The following is a 22,906-nucleotide window of genomic DNA, read 5'->3' on the forward strand; positions in this document are numbered from 1 at the left end:
GGAGTTGCATTGTGGGTGATGCAGGTGCCTAGTTTGACAAGGAAGAGGAATGTGTGTCTGTGTGTGTGTGTCATACGAGTGTGATGCTAAATCAGAGTCCCGCTTCTTGGAGCCTGAACAGCCGAATTAACATGCAGCACTCCTCCTGCTGAACAGCCACTGATAACGTGGCCTGACACCAAGCGGGGCGATGCTGAACGGCAGCCCAGTGCGGACCAATGGCCATGTGTGTCCGGCGCCCTAACATGTCAGTGCCTGAATGTGGGGAGTTGTCTGTGATGTGGGCGCCGCTCTTCAGACATGGCGGCCCGTGTATCTCTCGCGGGTCAAGCGGGGACAGAGAGAGAGAGATCAGATGTTAACGCTCAGCCAGCCGGAATGATTTGATCACGTTACAGGATTATGCATTGAACCGCGACTCCGTCGGCAAACAACGGCGACTTCCTTTCTTTCTCGCTGAATTCAAGAAACGCTTCATATGCAGTCGACGTCTCGTCGCATAGGAAAAGGTATTTCACATATAGTAGAGGAGTTTGCCACCAGGGTCTCGCTGCAAGGACAGCAGCAAAATGAAAGAGGCTATTTGAATGTGCTTACACAGGTAGCACTCAGTATGGTTACAATTCAGCCGGCAGCCTCCGAGAGAGATGGGACTGTGCGGTCACACTGCTCTCGCCCCTTTGATTATCATAGATATTAACTGGGGCGGGGGGAGTTGAACAGGCAGTTACACACTGGTCGTTTCACAGACAGCCGTGAGCGGTTAGCATTCGCCGCGCGTCTCACTTACAGCCACTCATGAGCTGCTTGGGAGAGGGGGGGAGGATGGGTAGACCCGTCACTGCAATGAGGCTCCTCCTCTTCCGGCGACACGCTCAGTGATCAACCCCGCTAAAAAAACAGGACCCCGTCACTCGCCCCTTCTCACTCTCCCCTTTTAATCTTTCCTTCTGGGCCTCTTTTTGTTTCTCCATTTGTTTCCCATCCTCACCATTTAAAAGCTGCCGCTGACTGTCTGTTAGTTCACTTTACTACCCTCCCACCCTGCAGCTGCCTCTTACTGTCAGTCTTCTTCATCCCTCCCCCTCACCTCGTCCTCCTGCTGCTGCTCTTCTTTTCCTCTCCTCCTTCACCCTGACTTCACCTTCATCTCGTTTATTTCTTCTTACTCTCTTCCCCTCATCTCCATTGATTCCCCGCTATTCTGGCAGCTTTCATTTCTCACCACTGCCCTACTGTGTGGCACCCGCCTCTCACTGCTGACTCATCATTTGCTTTCAGAAGGTGGGAGGAGGGAGGGAGGGAGGGGAGGAGGGAAGAGTGAAAAAAGTCAACCGAGATGAGCTCGCTTCCCTTTACTTTTTTGTGATTACCTCTCCTGATGGGAAAGGAATGCGTCGCTAACCTCAAAATGAGCTCCAGGCTCATTTTTCTCAGGCCATTTACTTACTGTATGAGAATGTGCATGTGTGTGTGTCTGTGTGTGTGTGTGTGTGTGTGTGTGTGTGTGAGAGATTCACAAAGATTAAGATAAGACAAGTTCTCATCAGACGGTACGAGAACTTGCCGCACCGTGCTGTCAGGATGCAACAAAGCATCGTGGTAGTTGCCTCTCATCTGCAGGCACGCAGCAGCATGTACGAGCATTAGCGTCTTTGAACAGACAGCACATTTTCATATCAAGGTGTTCCACTTCCGCTCACACAACAGCGGGCGTCAACAACAACCGAAAACTAAAAACAAGAGTTCTGTGAAGTAGATGAAAACTGGCGTCGAATCAAAGACAGAAGGGGAGGTGATTGAAGCGATCCGATTGGCTTTTGAAAGTAACAGACAGCAGATGTTGCTCCGTGCTCGCGCGCGTGCACAAAGAGGAGTTTTTGGCCCTCACCCTGCTCGCTAATTAGCGGCGGAGTGGAGATGTGGTTCATAAACAGTGGCCTGTGGCAGTCGGTGAGCTCGTCGTTGTTGCTTTGGGTTTTGGATGGGAGAACATTAGTCACTAAGACAGATATGAGACCGATAACAAGGAGTGCTACGCAAAACAGGCTTTTGTAATTAATTGGACTCGGGTGCCTCATCAGCTTTGTAGTTATCTTTCGGATCCATTCACAGCGCCGGGCCTTGATCCGTCTTTCTAATGGCCGGCTTAAGGAGGACGAGTCACAGGATGAGGAGGGTACATGCTTGTTTTTTATGCATGGTTTAATGCGTCCAGAAAACATGTAATTTCATGCAAAAATTAATGATCATGTGTGTTATTGTGCTTTTATTGCCCTCATTTGAGCAGGCAAGCACATAGCTGGAGAAAGAGAGTTTGTTCTCTTTTATTGCTGTGCATTGAGACTAAATTAGGGTCCGATTATCAGATTGAACGGCCTTTTCATATCCGGTGTGAGTGCCGGGGTTGATTTGGCCCTCGATGATCAGCAGTGACTGACATTTCAATCGGGGGAGACAAGCAGACGAAGGAAAGATGATTGTTTGTTAGAAACACATAATGTGTGACGATAAAGTCTGGACACAGGCTCTCTGGCTCTCAGAGTCCACGAGGAGATTTGTGATCGCGCGGGAGGAGGATGGGGGGGAAGGTGGACTACTTGAGCTGATGGGGAGGATAAAATGATGAATCTGCAGTCTGCGAAGACTGGTTGGGTGATGGGAGGTGTAGAGGCAGCGGCATGAACGTGCCCGAAGGCAGAGAGAGTTGTTTCACGCAGACAAGACGGCGAGGCGACAGGCCGAACAATGCGAGGGGTGTCGCCCTGCGATTGGCTGGTTGCGACCAGCCGACGAGAGTAAGACGATGACGCGATCAACAGCCCCCGAAAACGATGACAGCGAGGAGCTAGTGAGTGAGCATGAGAAGCAGGACGTTTGAGAGGTGAACGACATGCAGCAGGCAAAAGTATAAAAGAAGGAGTGATAAGAAACTTTAACTGGAAACGCCAAAGAATGTCCACTGGTGAGATAATGAAGCACGATCCAGAGAGTCCAGCTTGGAGCCCGAGTTCAGACACCAAGGCTCCAGACAGCAGTTTGAATCACTCTGGAGGACAGGATTTCACATCTCCGGGAAGTCATTACGGCGGCACATATTTGAATCTTTTGTCACAAGACGGGAGAGGGCGGAGGGGGGAGGGGGGGTTTCGTTGCAGCAAAAGCTTCGCCTGGTTCCTCTGTGTTTGATGGTCGACCCCGCTGAGTCGACCAACCGGCTCGGTGGGATGGATGGAGGCGCCGTGGCCTTCGTGCCGCCTGACTGGGGGAAAGAACTGGATTGGCGACATCGTGGATCATGGAGCCAAAATGACATTTAAAACATATATATATGAAGAGTGCCGTTTGACGCAACACACCTTTTTCAGCCCGAGATGATAGGCGTTCACAAAAGTGAAATCCTCATTCTGGCAATTTAAAAACAATTCCAAGGCCAAACGTGGGTGATGAAACGTTTGTTTACTTGCTACCGATCGGCCCAAGGACTGCCTTTGTCATTCCTAAAGAATGACATGTTTACTGTTGCCTTGTGTTAATAATGTTCTGAGGAGATGCAGGCATTGCTGTCAGTATTGTAATCCAATCATGAGACTTTGTTGTCTTCCAACACTGCGAGTCTCTCCCTTTCTGTCTCTCAATTTCTCAGCGATGACAGCGCACAGCGGCGCCCCTTCCTTTGATGGAGGCCAGTGTGTGTTATGATGATGATGGCGCACCACCGCTGGCAAAGTGCACAGGAACAGAGATTCATATAATAGTCAGAGTCAGAGTGTCCCCGGGAGGACGGGGGGGGGGGGGGTCTGTCTCTTTGTGTGTGTGTGTGGGTGTGTGTGCGTGTGAAGCAGGTCAGAGGGGCTGACTAGTGTGTACACCACTTATTAGAGAAGACTATCATCTGCGGGAGCACAACTTGTTTTTGTTTGTTCTGCCAAGTGACGGCTCATTACGTCAGTTGTGTGTGCGTTTGTGTGCGTTTGTGTGCCTTAGAACTCATTCATATTGATGGACCAACAAGATCGATCAGCCAGGTCGTAGTGTGAAACCAACTGCGCCCCGGGGACACGGAGAGAGAAATCGAAAGGAAGACTTGAGGCTACCTTCGACACCGGCGGCGCTATTGTCAAGTCATCAAGCTCACTTTGCATGACGGGATCGTATTCATGTCAGGAAGCAAAAATCTCACTGGTACGAATAAGAGGAGGCTAAGTGAATGTTCAACATCCAGCCTCTAATCCCGCCTTCCCTTCCTTTCTCTTGGGCATGTCCCACCTTGACTGATTGCCATCTCAGAGGAACCCGTTAAGTACAGTAAGATTTACATCTAAAGCACCAGTTGGCTTCGCAGGCTTTCCTGCTGCTGTGATGGATTTACTCTCAACAGAGTTAACTCTTTTTTTTACCTTGTTGAGTATTGAAAATACTGACTTGAGGGATCAATTTATTTCGCTGGATAGGAGCCAGGCTCAAGTACACACCGCAATGTTTGTTTTTTGTGTGTGTTTTTACAGCAGGAGTGTGTTTGCTAAGACCAAGCTCAACTCTAAATTGGGCTTGTACCATAGTGGTGTGTTTTTTTTTTTTTTTAAAGGCTGCTTGAAATTGCCTCTTGACCAACGTCAATAGAGATTTAACCCGGTCTCTCTCCAAACTTGTTCTAAACCAACCCAACGTTAATGTGACTAGTCACTCAATAGCCACGTTAGCTCATCACCTAACTAGCTATGAAGACGGATGAAACTTTTGAAACTGACACGCAATCCAAAACTAGCTTGAGTGGTACCTAGAGGGTTTATTATGAATCCCACGGCCTTTTCCCTGTGTAGAATCCAGGAACTAGGACTAGCCCGGCGTCCATGTTCGCCAAGGTATCAATAATCTGATTTGTTCAAGTCCTTCGTTCTGACCGGGGTGAAATCCTCCGGTTCTGAAAAGCGAAGCCCAACCGGAACATTATCTCGTCCGACCAGCAGGGGGCGACTCCTCCGGTTGCAAGCAAAACGTATTCTGACCGTATGAAGGTTTTTGAGAAACTCGATTTAGTCCCTAAACATTGTAAACATGAGTTTATGGTCTCAATCTCTAGTTTCGAGTCTTCAATACAGAGTCAAATAGAAGCAAGGTGAGGATTTAGGGCGTGGCTACCTTGTGATTGACAGCTACCAGAGCTGTAAACAGAGTCTCCACCATGGCGTCACTCCTCCGCAGTTGGAATATGGTCACTTGCTTTCCTTTGTTGCAAAACCAAAACAAGATGGCGACGGGCACAATCCAAGATGGCCATGGCCAAAATGAGGAACTCAAAAAAGTCCACGATTTTGGACCAAATTTCACTGCATCAACCAGCCACGCCGGCTGGGTCTCGCCATGAAACGCATCGAGCTGAGTGGGAACGTGTTGGGAGGCTGAGTGGAGCTCAGTTTGCAGCCATGATGTCGGATCACTTATCTGGTGACCTTCCAATCGTGAGGATCAGGCTGGCAAATAGGATGCTCGAAATGCAGTTATGCTATGTCATCATCAAACAGCCACCTGGGATGACTGCTTTCCTCTTGGTTCTAAAATGATTACGTCCCAAAAACTCATTACTGCTTTTCCTGTAAAAGCACAATTTCTCACCGTAATGCAACTGCATGCAATTAATGAGAAAATGGGGCATAATCAAATTTTGTTGTTCTTAGGCACACACAGGCACGCACACACACACACACACACACACACACACACACACACACACACACACACACACTCCATTGCTACAAAATATAATGTTCCACAGTGAAAGAAAGTGAATTCCAGCGAGAAATCTTTGCAAATACTGGGATCTCAATTCCTGCTTTAACCCTAATAGGCGCGACGCTGCAGGCGGCCCGAACAGGGAGGGAGAGCATCATAACTTTAATGTTGCTCTCCGAAGACTCGTCTCATGCCACCTCTCCTCTTTCCCTGAGTATCCTGCCTCCATTTAATCAGTTTACTGCTGCATCTGTGCTTTGCAAAAAAAAATAAATATACAAATAAATAGCAGGGCCAGTCTGTACTGTGTCTTATTGCAAACAGTGGAGCTTTCGCATTGAGCAGCAACTCACGGGCTGTGAAAGCCGCCGTGTGAGCTGTGCTGCTGTGTTGCAGGAATGAGTTTGACATTGGAGCCAGATTTGCAGCCCTGCTCTTAAATTAATAAGCAGTCGTAGAGCGTTCACAAGGGGGCAGAGGGAGGAAGAAGAGGGAAAGAGAGAGAGAGAGAGAGAGGGAGAGAGAGAGAGAGAGAGGCGCGCCGGGTGTCTTCCCTCGCTGCTCGGTGCTCGCGGGCCTTAAATCAGGATTTAGCACTGCGGCGTTAAGTCCTTCCACGTCCATCTGACAAGACTAATCTTGGGCTAATTACAGTGAAAAGAACTCCAATTAGCGCCGACGCGTGGGATTACACGGAAAATGAGGAGAAATGTTCGTCACCTGCGATCCTGTCAGCGCGTCCCCAACGCTGCCGCCGTGAATATGATAGGCCGCGTGAGCGGAGCTTCCAGCTCGGAGCTCGCCTTTCCCAAAAGGCTCCCGCAACTTTCCTGCACATTTTGAGTTGTCACCGGCGCGGTGGGGGACGCTGGAGGAGGATGAAGGTGGGACCAGCAATGAGTCTGTGGTTCTTCAGCCTCTCTGTCGTCTTTAGGTCTGCACAATACCTCCACAGCTGTGTGCTTCATTTCTGTTTGTTCGTTTTTTTTTTATCCTCCCGTACAGCCCAAAAATGGATCTTTCATACCTGCGGGGCCGCGGGGCCCGAAGGCCCGACTCCCAGCCAGTGCAACAACTCCTACAGGAACAGCAACGTCACCGTGACCGTGGGCACCCGGGGGCCCTTCAAAGGCATTCAAATGTGGCGGGTCCCGGAAACTGGCAGCTACAGGTAAGGCTGCGGCCTCGGAGCGCACAGACGTCAGGCCGTGGCGTTATTTAAGAAAGAAAATGTCACGCCCGCTAGGCACATCCACTTGGCCCCAACACACCAACACTGTACAACAGAGACTTCACCTCAGGCCATCGGGTATCAACTGTGCAACTCACATTTTTTGCAACATTGCAGACTCTTCCTCACGCCCACCTGCACTCCTCTGCACATCAGCAGCACATCAATCTTTCACAAGCAAGCAGGAGGGATATTACTATCATATTCTTGCAGGAGGGAGCAGAAACTGGAGTAATGGCGGTTAAATAGCATGATTCACGACGCACCTGTCTGAAAATCCGCCCAAAAAACACCCACGTCCGCGTCGACGTTGGTGGTCTTTAAGGCGTCGAAACACCTGAACAATCAGCCCGAGCACCTCGAGCGCAAACTGCGTACTGCTCTAGGATTAATGCTGTAATATCCACTACCTTGTGCAGGGATCAATACGCCTCCTGTGGGCATTCACGAAAACAGGAGGCGTTTAACTTGGATTTAACTTAGACGGTCCAAACAAAAAACAAAAGCTTCGAGCCTCCCACATCAACTTAAAGAAGCAAAAAGGGACACACACACACACACACACACACACACACACACACACACACTGCTAAGCTCAGCCAAAATTCGTGAGTCTTAAAATACCAAACTAACAACTGCGTGGACGGCCCTGTTTTAACACATATCCCGGAGTTTTAGAAAAACACCTTCTGTCTCCGCTCACACGACTCCTGAATTGTGGTCCTGATGCGGCCTGGTTGAGCTGGCGGAGCTTTTAAATGAAGCTGACAGACGGTCACAGAGATGAATACGTGTTTTGCATCTCCCAAAAGTCATTAGGCAAACAGCTGAGGTAGCAAGCGAACACCGGGCAGCGCTCTCTCTCTCTCTCTCTCTCCCTCTCTCTTTCTCTTGCACGACCACCAGGGAAGATAAATATCGAAGCAAAAAACAATCACGTTTATTTATTTTTTTATCCTGGCAAGAAAACATTCAAAATGACTGTCTTCTGCTGCGATGTGTGCACATTTGTATGTGTGTCTCTTTGTGTTTGTGCGCCCACTGCGCTTTGTAGTCTGTGCACTGTTTATTATGTATGTGTGCCATCCTCAAATTCAGTCAAATTATCTTTTTAGAATAAAAAAAATAAAAAAACCACCAGCAGGGTGAAGTGTGATTTAATATTTTTAAATTAATGTTAGCTGTTATTTGCACTTGTGAAACAGCAGGTGGAAAACATGAGGACAGCTCATCAGCCTTATGTTTGGTTTTTTTAATACACACCTTCTGTACAATGCAGACACCACCTTTTCCTTTCAAACTCCTCAGAACCCAAAGGAAACATCGAATCATGAGGAGAAGGATCCTGCTAATCAGCTGTTTCATGTGTGCGTCGTTTGTTTCGCAGGATCACGGCCTACGGTGCAGCTGGCGGTCGAAGCGTGATGGCCATGAGCAGGTCACATGGCGTCTACATCACGGGAGACTTCCTGCTCAGGAAGGGCGAGCTGCTGTACATCCTGGTGGGACAGCAGGGAGAGGACGCGTGCCCCAACGTAAGTCCTCCGTCCCGCAGAAAGCAGGTGTTCAGCCGAGGAACCTGCAGGATGTCATGAGAGCAGAAGAGATGGGGGGGCAATTAAAGTCCTTGTTCAATGTGTTGATTTTCTTTGAATCAGATGAATTGGAAGTCAAATGTATTCCTCTTTTTTTTCCACTAGCACGTGGACAAATTGTAATTTGGCACCATCTCAAGATGACGTCAATGTGGAAAGATTCGTTTAGACTTTCCAACTTTCAGACCAACTAGAATTTTATCGTGTACCTTTTTTTCTTTGGGGAAATTTGATAAATTCTCCTATTTGTCTCAGCTGGCTGGAGGGCTGTGTAACTGTCTGTGTTTGATTGACAGCAGCTTGCAGTGCTGCCACAGTGCCGGCGAGAAACCAAACCTGCGCCGTAGCTGACATATCATGAGCAGAATAGTCTCTTCCTGAGCTTCCTAACTGAGTGAGATGATTTGAAGTGATAAGAGCTGGTTGACTTATCGAAATGCTAAGGAAAGGTGCTTCACTGCTTCCTCTCTTATCTCCTTTAGCGTAATGGACAATGGGTCATCCTTTACGAAAGGAAAGGAGATAACGCCGTCCCACAATTCCTTGCGGCAGCAACACTTGAAGCCGTCAATAATCCGCCGTCTCTGTTTAATTGTGCACTGTGGATAGATTAAAAACATCCTTCTTCGGAGGCCTGCTTCTGTTTTGGACAGTAATCTCTAATTGAATTGTTCGGCATTGAGTTTGTCTCTGTAGCCGACTCGTTTTCTTTTTGTCAGAAATAAAGTTGTTTCCAGGAAAGAAAAACACATCTGTCTGCCATCGTGTCAGTGCAATCGGATTTCCCCAGAGCACGGCGGCTGTCTTTTCCCACCTCCTCATGAATTGTCCTTTAGAAATTGTCCTTCAGATGGAAAACGTCTTTGACGCTTCTTCATCGAGGTCAAGAAAAAAAAAGGAAGTACACAATGGCATGTTGTTGGAGAAGAGAAAGCTGTCCAAATATGCTTCAGCAACTGATGTTGGCAGCGATCTTTTCCCCGTTGAATGTGTGTTAGTGGCTCATTGAACCCGCTGCGGTGCAGGACGAGACGGCGCTGCTGTTTGTCAGTTGGATAAGAAGGAGAGTTCAGCAGGAAAGCTGATGTGGGTTGATGCTCAGAGTCTGCGGCTCTTTTGTTGTGCGGCAGGCTGCTGTTTGAGCCGGTGTGAGGCGTCTGCTCTGCCTGTGAAGGAACGCTCACTTTGATGCCGTATGCAACATTTGATTGGCTGTGTCGATACGAGCGGCATTCGGCTGGATTATTGCGAAAGCAGCGGTCACGAATAAAATAAAATAAAAATGTCCTCTTAGTTTCATCTTGCAGAAACGTAGGGCTGTGCTGCTGCAGACAAACAAAAAATGTATTTTCCAGCTGGACTTTAATAGGATAACGATGACATTATGAAATTCAAAGGATCTGGTGTTCCGGTAATTCTCCTCATGGACCGTGATTCATTTTGGAAACCCGTGCTCTAAATCATAACAGTTTACAGCCACCAACAACTGTTTAAATCTGCGGTGGAAGCTCAGTGAGCTCCCCATTGTCTCTCTTAAGCTGACTTGTGCTCTTTTGCCAGCGGTGGCTGTCATCCATTATCCTCTGGAGTCGCTTCACCGGCAGCAGCACACCATGCTTCTTCCCCACAGTTCACAACACTGAGACTAAAAAGCTCACAATCCCTCCAGTACCCATTGATATCATCCATCATCTGCTGTTTATACATTTCAAACTAAGGCTTGTTCTGCCTGTGAAAGTACAGCAAAAAGGGCTAAGTCACCAATAGAACATTGTCATTGATATATTAATATTAAACTGTACATTTATGTAGCACCTTTCCAAAAACAAAGTTACAAAGTGCTTCATAGTAAACATGGAAGCAAAGAAGGAACATACAAACACTTCAAAAAAGATTTATATAAATGTATAATATTGAGGGACACATCAACAAATTTCTGTCATAAAACTATACATTTTTAATAGTTTATAGAAATATCAGCTATATGTGTCGCAAGGACAGCTACAATGACAAACAGAGCTGTCTTCTACGTATTACGTCGGTCTTAAATATGATCTGCTCAGTTTATCACGTGGTGAAAGCAGTTCAGAAGGACAAGTAGTTCATGAACAGATTGTTCCCTCATTGGTATGACGTGTCCTCATTCACCAGTTTGTATGAAATATTGTGAAAACTTGTTTTTCGAACGTTCTCCTAAATGTCCAGCAACACGAGTGAATCAGTGAGTCACCCTGCAGTGCAGAACCTGTTGAGACAACAAAACCACTGAAGTGCCCTTGGTTCAGTACATAGCCGAACAATAGCCTGACAATGTTACCATGTTTGACCCATCCATCCAGCCCTGCCTCATGTCTTTATGCCACAGCACCTTCAAGAGGCAGCCCTGCACATGCCGTACATATGAAATACAGTGCATTACTCTCTGTAGGTATAATTATGATCAGTGAATGAGACCAGTGTATGTATCAAGAGAGTATTTCAACATACACCTTCCCAAGTGGTAAAATCCACAGTTATCAACCTTCAATGACACCAATCAGTGATCCAAAGAATGAAAACATCTAATTGATTTGAAGAGAACGTGTAATACACAGAGAGATGAAAAAGTATGCCTCTTTCAAACACCCTTTTGAGCAATGATCATCATCCCAACCATGATATTAGACTAAAATCTCTTCTCAAGTGTTCATATTCTGTTTAATCATCATCATAGTCATTGTTATCGTTATAGTCAGCTTTGACAATCCTCCTGCGGCTCCTCCTCCCTCTGAATTGCACAGAAATGTGTAAGCTACAAGTCTGGAAGCGTGCAGCCTTGAACACAATTCGTCCAGTCCAGCACCAGCATACCTGAGAGAATAAGTAGAAGATATTTTAGTGAGGAGCCCAAATGTGTAGAAATCCCAGATACATATGTATACTCATGTTATTATGAGAGCAAGGTGGTGGACATTTTTTAATTGTGTTTATTATACGCATACATGTGTCCTGAACCCATGTCCTCTTGGCTCTGGGAAGTCTGGCCGTCCTTCCTGGCAGTGCCTCCAGCCTGCTGTCTGATTGACATGCTGTGCATGCAACTGTAAGCAGTCCGTGCTGATTCCACTTCCCCCCTTTTGGTGCAGAACAGCAGGTATAATGCAAACCCTTCTCATCACATCGGCGAGATGATGGTTCACGCTCTGAAGACAAATGATCCCATATTGCTGGTAAATTCCACTGGTGCATCCGAGGGATTGGAAGGACTCCTGGAAACACAGCGTTCCTCGTCCTGCAAAGGCACTTCCTCTATTACAACCCGTACAGGCGAGTCCACCAACAAGCGCGTCACGCAGGTCTAAGCGAGGTTGCTGATGTTGATGTTCCTCAAGTGCCACATTTCTGATACATGAGTCAGATTATCTTCTTTACAGAATCAGAGTAAATAAACATGTGAATCCTCACGCACTACCGTGTTGCGGTAGTCACTCTGGCTGTCGTGCTCTTCAGGCGGGTATTTCTAAGATTTCAGCCTTTCAACAACATTCCACATCGCCATATGTTGCAAATAGCTGCTCGTCCTGAAAGCTTTACCGGGCTCTCCGCTCGCTCCCGCTGGTCCGCGGGGAATGTCTCCGAGGCTGTTTTGTGATATAACTCAACAGCATTCTCCTCTTCACAATGCCGTGTCCCTGGGCGATGTTCTTTCATTGAGTCCTAATTGCTGAACCACCACTGCATCTCTCGGCATTCTTGACTGATGTCTCCCAGTGCACATCCATCCACTCACTCCTTCGCTTTCCTCCTTCATGCATCGCTAGGTTCAGCACGGCGCCGGCAATCTCTCCAAAGGTGTTGCCATCACCTTTCAGTTTCTATCACAAGGCTCATTCCATCAATGATGCAAGCAGTGTGTTCCCCGATATATTTCAGCGGCTGATGCTGATTTCGTAGAAAAGCTCCCTTTTCGAGAGAGGCCTTGTTAGTTTTCAGCAATGAGCCATCTGGATTGGAGCGAGCCCAAGGCACCGGACCAAGTGGATGAGCCAGGACATCTTGAAAGTGAAGACCTTTACTTGGCGAAGCGGCGATGATATGCCCAAAGAGAACTCTATCTGCTTTCAGGACCGCCTGTCTGTGTTGTGCTTGGTTTAATCCATCACTTAGACGTGATGTTACGCTTGAGAATGGCTTCGTAGTCGGCTTTATGATTTTGTCGTATTTCGTGGGGGTTTGGAATGAGGCCTTTGATAGCTCCAGAGTGAGCGGTTCTTCCACGGAGCCCGCCACGTCACGCTGCCATGTCTCTACAGGAGCCCAGAGAGGACAAACCCATAAACCGTTTATATTCCTTCTATTTGGTAACACTCTATGCATATGTAATTGTTGCATATCATATATCATCAGTCTTACATAAGCCTCTCCACATATAATACAGAAACTGAGTTGATAAATGCCAAAAGCGACTATTTTGAAACTGTTATCACGCTTTAAGAAGCCAAGATGTACACAAACAAACTGGTACTGAAGAGATTGTGGTGAGACTATAGGAGTAATTGACAGTTGAAAGTTACAAAAAATAGATTACAAGTTAAAGTCACAACAACCTTCATTGGAAATGTAAACGTTTGCTCGACAATAATCATTGGAAGGGATTAAGCAGCCCTTCTAGTATTACAGGTCACAGCGGGACGCCAGGCAGCTCTAGTTGTGTGGCTTTGTTTTCCAGAGGCACAATGTGTAGTTTAGCAGGCAGGGGTCCTCACTACTGTCATCCAGTTATTAGTTTTTAACGCGGTGTGTCTTAAAGTGCTCAGTGCAGACAGCGGAGAAGGACCGGGCTGTTCCAAAGTGAGTCTGAAGTCGATTAAGGTCTCTCTTATTGCCCCAGTAGTTCTGACAGCGAGACACAACGACTCTCTCCAAAGGGTCGCGCTGAAAGTGATTTGTGCTGTAGAACAGTGTTTTCTCACACCTAGCATTTTGCCCCCCACTGTCCTTACAAATACTCTCTCTCTCTTCGGTGCGTGCTTTTCACCTTCTGCCGTGCACACACACTCATACACATACACAGGTCCTCAAGCACAAACACACACACCTAAGCGCACACACACACATTTGTGTCGCTTTTCCTCTCACAAGCTCAATCCATAACTGAGGAGCTGCAACAGGCCTTAAGGGAGACTCTTAGAACATTTAAATGCACTGCCTCATACCCCCTCTACCTGTCGACCACTCACTTAAGCCCCGCCCCATCCCCTCAAAGGGAAGCAAGGGAGAGATCAGCACCCGTGAGTGTGTGTTGATGTGTCTGAGTAAAACTGAGCGGAGGACTCTCAAGCCCTCTTACTCTGAGAGTAGGACGGACTCCAGGCAGTCAGCATATATTCACAAGACCTCAGCTATGGAGGAGTATCTGCATCGAGCATCAACACGTCCAGCTCCATCACCATAAACAGGAAGTGTTTCTTGGACAACGACAAGCGGACTGACTTCACTGATTATCACGATGAATCAAATGAAAACACATTGACGTATAATCATGTCTGACCGTTTTTATCTAAAGTGAAGATAAAAAAGATGACTTTAACATGCACATGAATAAATGATCAAGTACAGTAATACATCTCTGTTTACACATCTGCAACATAGTATTTTATGCAGCATTTAGTGTGTTGAGTTAGTTTTTGTCGAACCTATCAGCCTCACTTCCTCCAATTACGTTTCAAACTGCAAAGAAATCAGCTGCAGAGATGTCTTATTCAGCCAGAAACATGAATCCATCTCTGTGTGCAGGAAGCCCTTTTACAATAGTTACAGTCATGTGAACAGGAAATCAGTAAATACTCAAATCTCACTGGAATTGTTTTACAAAGGGAACATTGGTCCCTGCCTCTCAGATCCTGCATGCATCTGGATATGTATTATTATTATAATGCTGAAGTCTTAGACTCACAGCAGCTGGAGTTTGGCGACTGCTCAGCCCTCCAATACGCAACTGACGCGCATGAAAGCGCTTCTTTGGTGAACCGACGTCTCTCTCTCTCCCCTGCAGTCCAACGCCATGCTGAACAGGATCTGCCTGGAACAGAGCGGCCCGATGGTGAACAAAACCCAAGTGAAAGGGGGCGGAGGAGGAGGGGGCGGGGCTACGTATGTGTTCAAGGTAGGAAGAAGGTGGAGAGGGAATGTTGGAACTGCACGTTTCCAGAGATGTGTGTATGATATAATGCATATGTGTATCTCACATGTTAAACGAGTCCAGTCTCCGCTATTCAAGCACTTTATAGCACAGACGTAATATAAGTAACATGCCAGGGCTGTCACATCATCAGGTTTTTAATACACAATTATTGCAAACAAACAAGATGAGTTTAGGAGCTGCTGAAAGGAACATCTATTTTCCCTTGCTGTTTCCCATCCGTTTTCCCAACTTTCTGCTAAATAAACACAAAGCTAACCAACTAGTAGCGGCATATCAATGTTAGCTTATATAAACGTTAGCTTGTATAAACATTAGCTTAAATATTCTCCTCTCGCTTATAAAAAAAAATCCTTTTGGGGAGCCGACACCACCACGTGAACACCTAACATGTGCGCATCGATCACGCAGGTGGACAAAGAAGTGTACGTCCCCCTCCTCATCGCTGCTGGGGGAGGAGGCCGGGGCTACAGCAGCCTATCAGAGACCCAGCTCGAGCAGATGGACTATGACCCCAGCCAACCGGGACGCAGCGGGAAGTCCAACGCCGCAGGTACACGCCACAGCGTACTCGCCACAGGGTACACGCCACAGGGTACACGCCACAGGGTACACGCCACAGGGTACACGCCACAGCGTACACGCCACAGGGTACACGCCACAGGGTACACGCCACAGGGTACACGCCACAGCGTACACGCCACAGGGTACACGCCACAGCGTACACGCCACAGGGTACACGCCACAGGGTACACGCCACAACGTACACGCCACAACGTACACGCCACAGCGTACACGCCACAGGGTACACGCCACAGGGTACACGCCACAGCGTACACGCCACAACGTACACGCCACAATGTTCACGCCACAGGGTACACGCCACAATGTACGCGCCACAACGTACGCACCACAGGGTACACGCCACAGCGTACACGCCACAGGGTACACGCCACAGGGTACACGCCACAACGTACACGCCACAGGGTACACGCCACAGGGTACACGCCACAGGGTACACGCCACAGGGTACACGCCACAGCGTACACGCCACAGGGTACACGCCACAGCGTACACGCCACAGCGTACACGCCACAGGGTACACGCCACAGGGTACACGCCACAGCGTACACGCCACAGGGTACACGCCACAGCGTACACGCCACAGGGTACACGCCACAACGTACACGCCACAACGTACACGCCACAACGTACACGCCACAGCGTACACGCCACAGGGTACACGCCACGGGGTACACGCCACAGCGTACACGCCACAACGTACACGCCACAACGTACACGCCACAATGTTCACGCCACAGGGTACACGCCACAATGTACGCGCCACAACGTACGCACCACAGGGTACACGCCACAGCGTACACGCCACAGGGTACACGCCACAGGGTACACGCCACAACGTACACGCCACAACGTACACGCCACAGGGTACACGCCATAGGGTACACGCCACAATGTACGCGCCACAACGTACGCGCCACAGGGTACACGCCACAGCGTACACGCCACAGGGTACACGCCACAATGTTCATGCCACAGGGTACACGCCACAGGGTACACGCCACAGGGTACACGCCACAGGGTACACGCCACAGGGTACACGCCAATACGTACACGTGTGTTGTGCATGTGAATGCCTAGGCACTGTGTGTGTGTGTGTGTGTGTGTGTGTGTGTGTGTGTGTGTGTGTGTGTGTGTGTGTTCTCTCCATACACGCTCCACCCGGGGTGCGCCGTGGTGTTTGTGTTTTGGAGGCGTAGAAAACAAATCACGGCGTGGCCCGTTGCTCATGATTATTCATACGGAGCGCTCGGTCCCCCGTCACGGCTCGGCAGATCCGCGCTCTCCGATCTACCGGTGCAACGCTCCGTCCCTGCCCACTGCGGGCTGCATTATTCATGACGCTCGGCGTTGACGAACAGCCCGGAAAACAGAACTTATTGATTTTTGCATCGGGCACAAAGCCCAAGGTTTACTGTTGAGGAAGCTCGGTGAATGAAAAATGAAATATTTAGCAGGTCTGGCGGGTTTTTGTAGCCAGTGTGGTGAGATGTGTATGATTCTTTTTCTTCTTTCATTTGTTTCTATCTCTCAGGCGCCAGAGTAGCCGGGAAATTAAATTGGCTACTGTTCGGGAATATGGGAGGGAGTAGTTTGAGCTTCGTTAGCTATAACTTTAATCTCCTGTTACCGCGTCTCTTTTAGAGGTTTTATACTGTTGGCTCTGCTCGTACCAGTGTCGTTATCACTGGTAGGGCATGTGTGCGTGTGTGTGTGTGTGTGTGTGTGTGTGTGCCTGCCTACAATATATACAGGCATTTCTGCAGTCGAGCATCTTTTTCCCAGAACATTGACCCATTTAAAAGCTCACTCCCTATCCGTCTCCCTCACACACAAACACACACACACTGATTCACGACGCGGCGTTCTAACTCTGCATTACATCAAAGGTGTGTTGTGTTTGGTGACAGGTGGAGGCGGAGGTTGGAACGACAGGGCCCCTGTCAGTCAAGGGGGCCGGCCGCTGGTGCTCGGGGGCCAGGGGGGCCAGGCCTGTCAAAAGTTCTGGCAGACCAGCGGCGGCTTCGGGGGCGGCGGAGGTGGCTGCATGTCGGGGGGCGCCGGCGGAGGCTACAGAGGTCAGTCCGAGAATTCGGCAGTGTTTTTTTTTTTCCATTACTGCAAGTTTGGAGTTTAATAAAAAAGGAATCGTGGCGAGCTGTCAGCCGTGACCCCAATGCGTATCTTGTGCCGCCTGTGTTTTATAATGTGGGGTTGCGGGGTCTATACAGGTCGGGGACACGGGCTGGATCCCCAAAACAGCTACACGTCCCGTCCGGCCGCTCAGTCCACTGTGAACCCCCTCTGGGATTAGACCAAACACAGTATCGACATCTTGTACTGCCTGTGTACCATTACGCTGTGTGCTTGTCGTCTGAGATAATCCTCAGTAGATAACTGGGTCATAACAACAGGGGGAAGTGCACAGCATACGGCATTAAGAGACGCATTTATAAATAATAAAACATTTGAATATCAAAAAGGGTGGCAGGCAAAAGATGCAAATAACTGTTCCATTAGAACACATTGAGACACACGAGGATAAAATGTGTAAATGTGTTAATGCAAAAAAGGCAATCTGTGCCTTTCTGTCCGTTTGAGATGTTTTTGTTCAGCCCCTGTGTTGCTCTGGCTCCGAGCTTCTGTCCCTGTGTCGTCTTAGGGGGCAACACCTCGGCAGATAACAACCCCAAACACGACGGCGACGACGGCACCTCCTTCCTCGGGCCGGAGGGCCAGCCCTTCCTGTACCCTCTGAAAGGTAACGTGAGACGACAGGAGCACGACGTTCCTCTGTGAGAGTTCATGTGTTCGGGGAACGTTCAAATGGATATTTAAAATGAGTTCTTGCAGCGGCAGTACGAACGTTCGCAGCACATAACCTCGGTTTTTACAGCAAGAGGAGAGTGAGTTGCCTCACCCTGTCAAATCAGAAAGAGGATATTGAAAGAAGAAAAACATTGCGTAGCAGCCAATATGGCCAAAGTCAGGAGGGATGAGAGTCAGGAGTGCTCCGTTCGCACAGAGGACACGCCCAGATTATTTGATTAAAAGGCTCCAGATAGAGAGGAGGAAGCGCTCAATAAATCCATCGGCTGCAGACCTGTTGCACACACACACACACACACACACACACACACACACACACACATACACTTGAACTTGACAGGTACTAGAAACTCAATTTGACAGAGAATTTCAGCTGGAGCGGTGACCATCCATATATCATGTAAGACTCCCTCTTCAGTTAGCTATATAGAAAAAAAAGGAAAGAAAAAAAATTGAAGAAGAAAATGGGAAATAGAAATTGAAGTGCTTTTTAGAATCGTCCTCCATCCACTGGGCTGTAGCAAAGTACGCACGGAGCGCTCTCTCCCATTGAGCTGTAATAGGCGGCGCTGTCTGCTGAGCCGCTGCTGCCACTCCTCACTTTGTCCTCTAACTCGCTTCATTTCCTCCGGAGGAAAAAGACTTCAGGCTGAAATCCAGCTGGAAATTAAACGGAAATTGCGATTGTTGGTTTCAAACTATACACCGAATGGTTGTTCTTTTTTATTTTTCATTTAATTGAATACACATTACTCTCATTCCTCTGCGGCTGGTTAACACGTTGATATGTTCTCACCTTACTGGTCTACGTCGTGAACTAGAAAAGGTCAAACGAACATTAGATCAGAAATGTACAGTCCACATCCATCTATGCATCTATTTATGATTTGTTTTGAGTGTGTATACAGTCAGAGATTGATGTATGATTCCAGCAGGGCATCCTAGCACACACGGCCGAATATCAAGTGGTAAGATCTGCATTTTGAGGTCAGGGTTAAAGGCATTTGGGTTTTTTTTTTCTTTTTTGAAGTAATCGCAAATGGTTCCGCCTGTAATTTCCTCTTGGCTTGAAGTGCACATTTCTCGGGCCGAAATAAAAAAGCAGCAGGTGATGCCGAGACAACCCTGCTGTGCGCGCCGAGAGGCCGAAAAGAGGATCAGAAATCGGAGCGGTATACTGTTTGACACCGGCAACCGGATTGCTACACAGTGCCGTAATCCACTGAACACAGGCGGCCGCTGAAGAATACAGATAGGAGAGTGCGCCTGTCATCCAGTCGCCGGGTGCCGGGGGGCGCTGAGCTAAACATTCATGTTACCCGAGGCCAGGAGAGATTCAACGAGTCCCACGTCCTGGAGAAACGTAACGGCGTGATCAAAGCGCCGTCTGATCGGAAACAAATGGCCCAGTTCACCTCCATACTCCCTCCTTCCAGTCCTCTCAGGCATCTCGTCTTACTTTTTAACTAATTATACATGAGACGCGATGCTAATTCAGGGCTAATGTAAATGAATAGCCGTATGGGTATGCATATATGAACCGTGTGTATTTTAGTGGAGAGGCGAGGCCTCTGTTTATGTTAATATGGTTCATGTTCTGTATATTCTGTTTATTTGTGTTAAGGGCCTCCTTGGAGTCGAGGGGGTTTATCCCTCTTATGCGATACAATTCTTCATGTTCACGCCAATTCAAGCAATTCAACAAGCTTAAGAGGAGGAAACCACTTCATCTGTGTACTTGTCGAGCTTTGATAGCTTAAACTGCTTGGCCGTTTACCATCCTATCTTTAAGAAATATATGTAAAATGAATTGGAGAAGACACGATTCAAGATCCACAACGCGGAGAACTACACCCACGGCATTAGTATGCTGAAGACATCTGTACTTGAGACATTTGTATTCTTCCTCCGCATCCTTTCAACTGTTTCCTAGGTTAGATTTATGTATTTGCACTTATAAAGCTCATAACGAGAAGATGAGGGGAAATAGATTCTGCGGATGGGTGTGTTTGCTTTGCTTACTAAACAGCACAAGCCTTCGCGGGCATCCATCCCATAACTAATTCACGGTGGCCTGAATTTGCACTTGCGCTCGCTGTAGTTTACAATTAGAAAAAAAATTGCTTCCTTCCAAACTAAATGAAGTGATGGATGAAAGTGTTTTGAGGCGTAATAATTCCTCAGCGCCGCCTTTGAGGGCAGAGCGTCTGCAGGTTTGGTTCCAGCCCCGACCCCGGCACATCACTCCCTGACTAACAAGCCTTCAGCTCCCATCGTTGGTTTACTTCAAGGGAAGTCTCCAATGAGAAACTAAAGCCTCCCAACAGGAGACCGGGACGCAGCGTGAGCGCTGTGGCGCTGTGGCCGTAGACCCGTGTTGAGTAGAGCTTTGATGCGATCCAGTGTCGCTTCACAGATTGCAGGCTTTGGATGTTGGTGGTCACCAATACTTCAGCAGACAACAGTCACTTTTGTTTTCAACCACAACATCCGTGAGGGGTCAGTTGTGATTGACTCGTCGTTACTGACGCTGTGACCTACTTGATGGTGGCGAGTACAAATTCTGTGTTTAAACTCTGCGTGAAGGCATGGAAGGGGACGGCGAGGTGCTCATCAGTCCGGTGCAGAACTGCAGCCACTGCGACACCGACGAATGCTACGAGACCAAGGACGGCATCGTCTGCTACTGCGATGAAGACCTGATCCTGGCGCTGGACGGGGTGTCCTGCATCAACGCCACAGGTCTGACACGTAGCACTGCACACACACACAATGGAGGACCCTTCTCTATTTCCCTCTCTTCCACACAAGTGTGTGGAATTAATCCAAATGCAGAAAAAAAAAGGACTTCAGCGGAGTGTAATTGTACCTGTAATAGACTGTGACTCAGTGAGCAGTTGATGAATTAATCTGCAGAGGTAATTTAGCCTGGAAGGCTTTGCACTTAATGGCATCTTTATCTGAGGAAAAGCTTCTTTTTTTTTTTTGTAATTGTGCCGTAATCATTCATAATAATAATCAATCCCTAGCATAAGTTAAGCCGTTAATAAAAACGGATGAACCCGTAGCAGTGTTAGCTTCTCTGTGATTTATCTCTGTGCTGCAAGCAGACCACAGCTCTTAAAAGGCCTCACCTGGGTGATGATGTGATATTGTACAATGGCTGCTCAACGCATTGCATAATGGGCTTTGTCAAGCTGCGACTGGCTTTGTGCATGAAAACATTTCAACCTTGACTATAAAAAAAAGTACAATAAATCTGTATGCACCCATGTGACGTGTCTGCTGCCTGGGTTAAACTGCAACAAAGGAGTGTAGACAACCCCCTCCTCAGCATCGCCTCTTCAATTATGATTTGTAATCTCTGATGAATCCCGAGTACACGAATGTAGATCTGAAAATGAATTACTGTGGCAGAATGTCACTTTATAATGTGAAGCCAAATAACGGGGCTATTACCATTTCAATGATATCTTTATGACCTAGAGTTTCTCCTTGCCCTATGATTTGCAAATCTGTTCTCAGTAATGACGAGCAATAGATAATGCTGTGATGCTAGGTCATATAAAAGGTCACAATCTCAATGTGGTGTCTCTCTCTCTCGCTCAGTGTGCAGATTTATTTATTCCCCCCCCCTCTCTCCCTCCTGCGCCTCAAAAGGGAATTGACATGCACCGGCCGTCGCCGCTGCTAAGCTCTGTTGTGTCATCGCTTTCACATCATTAATTAAGCGGGGGATCAGAGTGGGGAAGTGAATGTTAATACTCCTCTGGGGGGAAGATAACGACTGTGCGGCGCTGTTGTTTCCCCTTTTGTCTTCCCAGAGGTGCACCTGCTGACCCACCAGCCGTCTCTGTCCCACCTGGCTCTGGGTCTGTCCGTGGGCACCTCGGCCCTCATCGCCGCCCTGCTGCTGGCCGTGTCCGGAGTCATGATCAGTGAGTCAGGACCAGATGTGCCACAGTGTTTGATGTTTTGTATTCTTAGTCCTGAGATTAATCGCGCTCCCGTTTCGCCGCACAACACACAACCGAAGATCAGCTCCAGGATTAACCTCGCGGCGGGCAGACGCGGAGCTTATTCGGGGAGTCGATTAGCGACGAGATCAGGACCTGACTTGTACGCGCAAGGAGCAGTTTATTTGATGAAGGAAAAGTTTGTTGTCCACTTGTTCGTCCTTTCTTTTCAGACCTTCTTCGCGAGTGTGTGTAACTTTTGGTTTAAGCTAAATAATAATAATGGTGAGATATGGAGATGAACTCAACTCAACTGCTGTGACGATGTCGTGGTGATATCTGTACTTATTTTAAATCCGTACGAGACCTTTCTTGAAGAAAGTGGGCAAAGTGAAAGTAGTCGTGCTGAGCCTAAAGAGCTGAACTGTGCTGCTAAATGCCTGAGAGTTTTATATTACATTGGCATTTGAATTTTCTGCTTCTGTCTTCAGCTTGTGCCATAGACACAAATTGTCACACGCACACGTACACACACACACACAGACACACACAGACACAGGCTCAGTTCTCCAGTGGCTGGTCTCTCACAGGCGGCCTACGCAGACAAACGTCTGCTCCACTGCTTTCAGGCTATTACAGCAAGACATGAGCACTCATTGAGCCATCATCTCTCTCACACACACACACACACACCCACACACACACACACACACACGGACTCCCACCTACACGGTGCACATACATTAGCGGAGACGAGGCGGGCGCTGAGGAGGTGTGGGAATACCTCTGTGATGAATGA

General features: G+C 48.0%; 1 protein-coding gene across 1 annotated transcript in view; it reads left to right on the plus strand.

The window, feature by feature from the left end:
- Window positions 1-22,906, plus strand: part of alk (ALK receptor tyrosine kinase) — a 333,954-nt gene that overhangs the window by 295,145 nt on the left and 15,903 nt on the right. Inside the window, exons 12-19 of the mRNA XM_068581094.1 lie at window positions 6,739-6,904; window positions 8,352-8,499; window positions 14,594-14,704; window positions 15,152-15,293; window positions 17,233-17,400; window positions 17,985-18,083; window positions 20,738-20,893; window positions 21,976-22,089. Of these exons, the coding sequence (XP_068437195.1) occupies window positions 6,739-6,904; window positions 8,352-8,499; window positions 14,594-14,704; window positions 15,152-15,293; window positions 17,233-17,400; window positions 17,985-18,083; window positions 20,738-20,893; window positions 21,976-22,089 (1,104 nt within the window). The remainder of the gene's footprint in view (window positions 1-6,738; window positions 6,905-8,351; window positions 8,500-14,593; window positions 14,705-15,151; window positions 15,294-17,232; window positions 17,401-17,984; window positions 18,084-20,737; window positions 20,894-21,975; window positions 22,090-22,906) is intronic.

The sequence above is a fragment of the Clinocottus analis genome, unplaced genomic scaffold, assembly GCF_023055335.1.
Source record: "Clinocottus analis isolate CAN_PGR_092001 unplaced genomic scaffold, fCliAna1.0.p SCAF_17, whole genome shotgun sequence".
Taxonomy (NCBI): Eukaryota; Metazoa; Chordata; class Actinopteri; order Perciformes; family Cottidae; genus Clinocottus; species Clinocottus analis.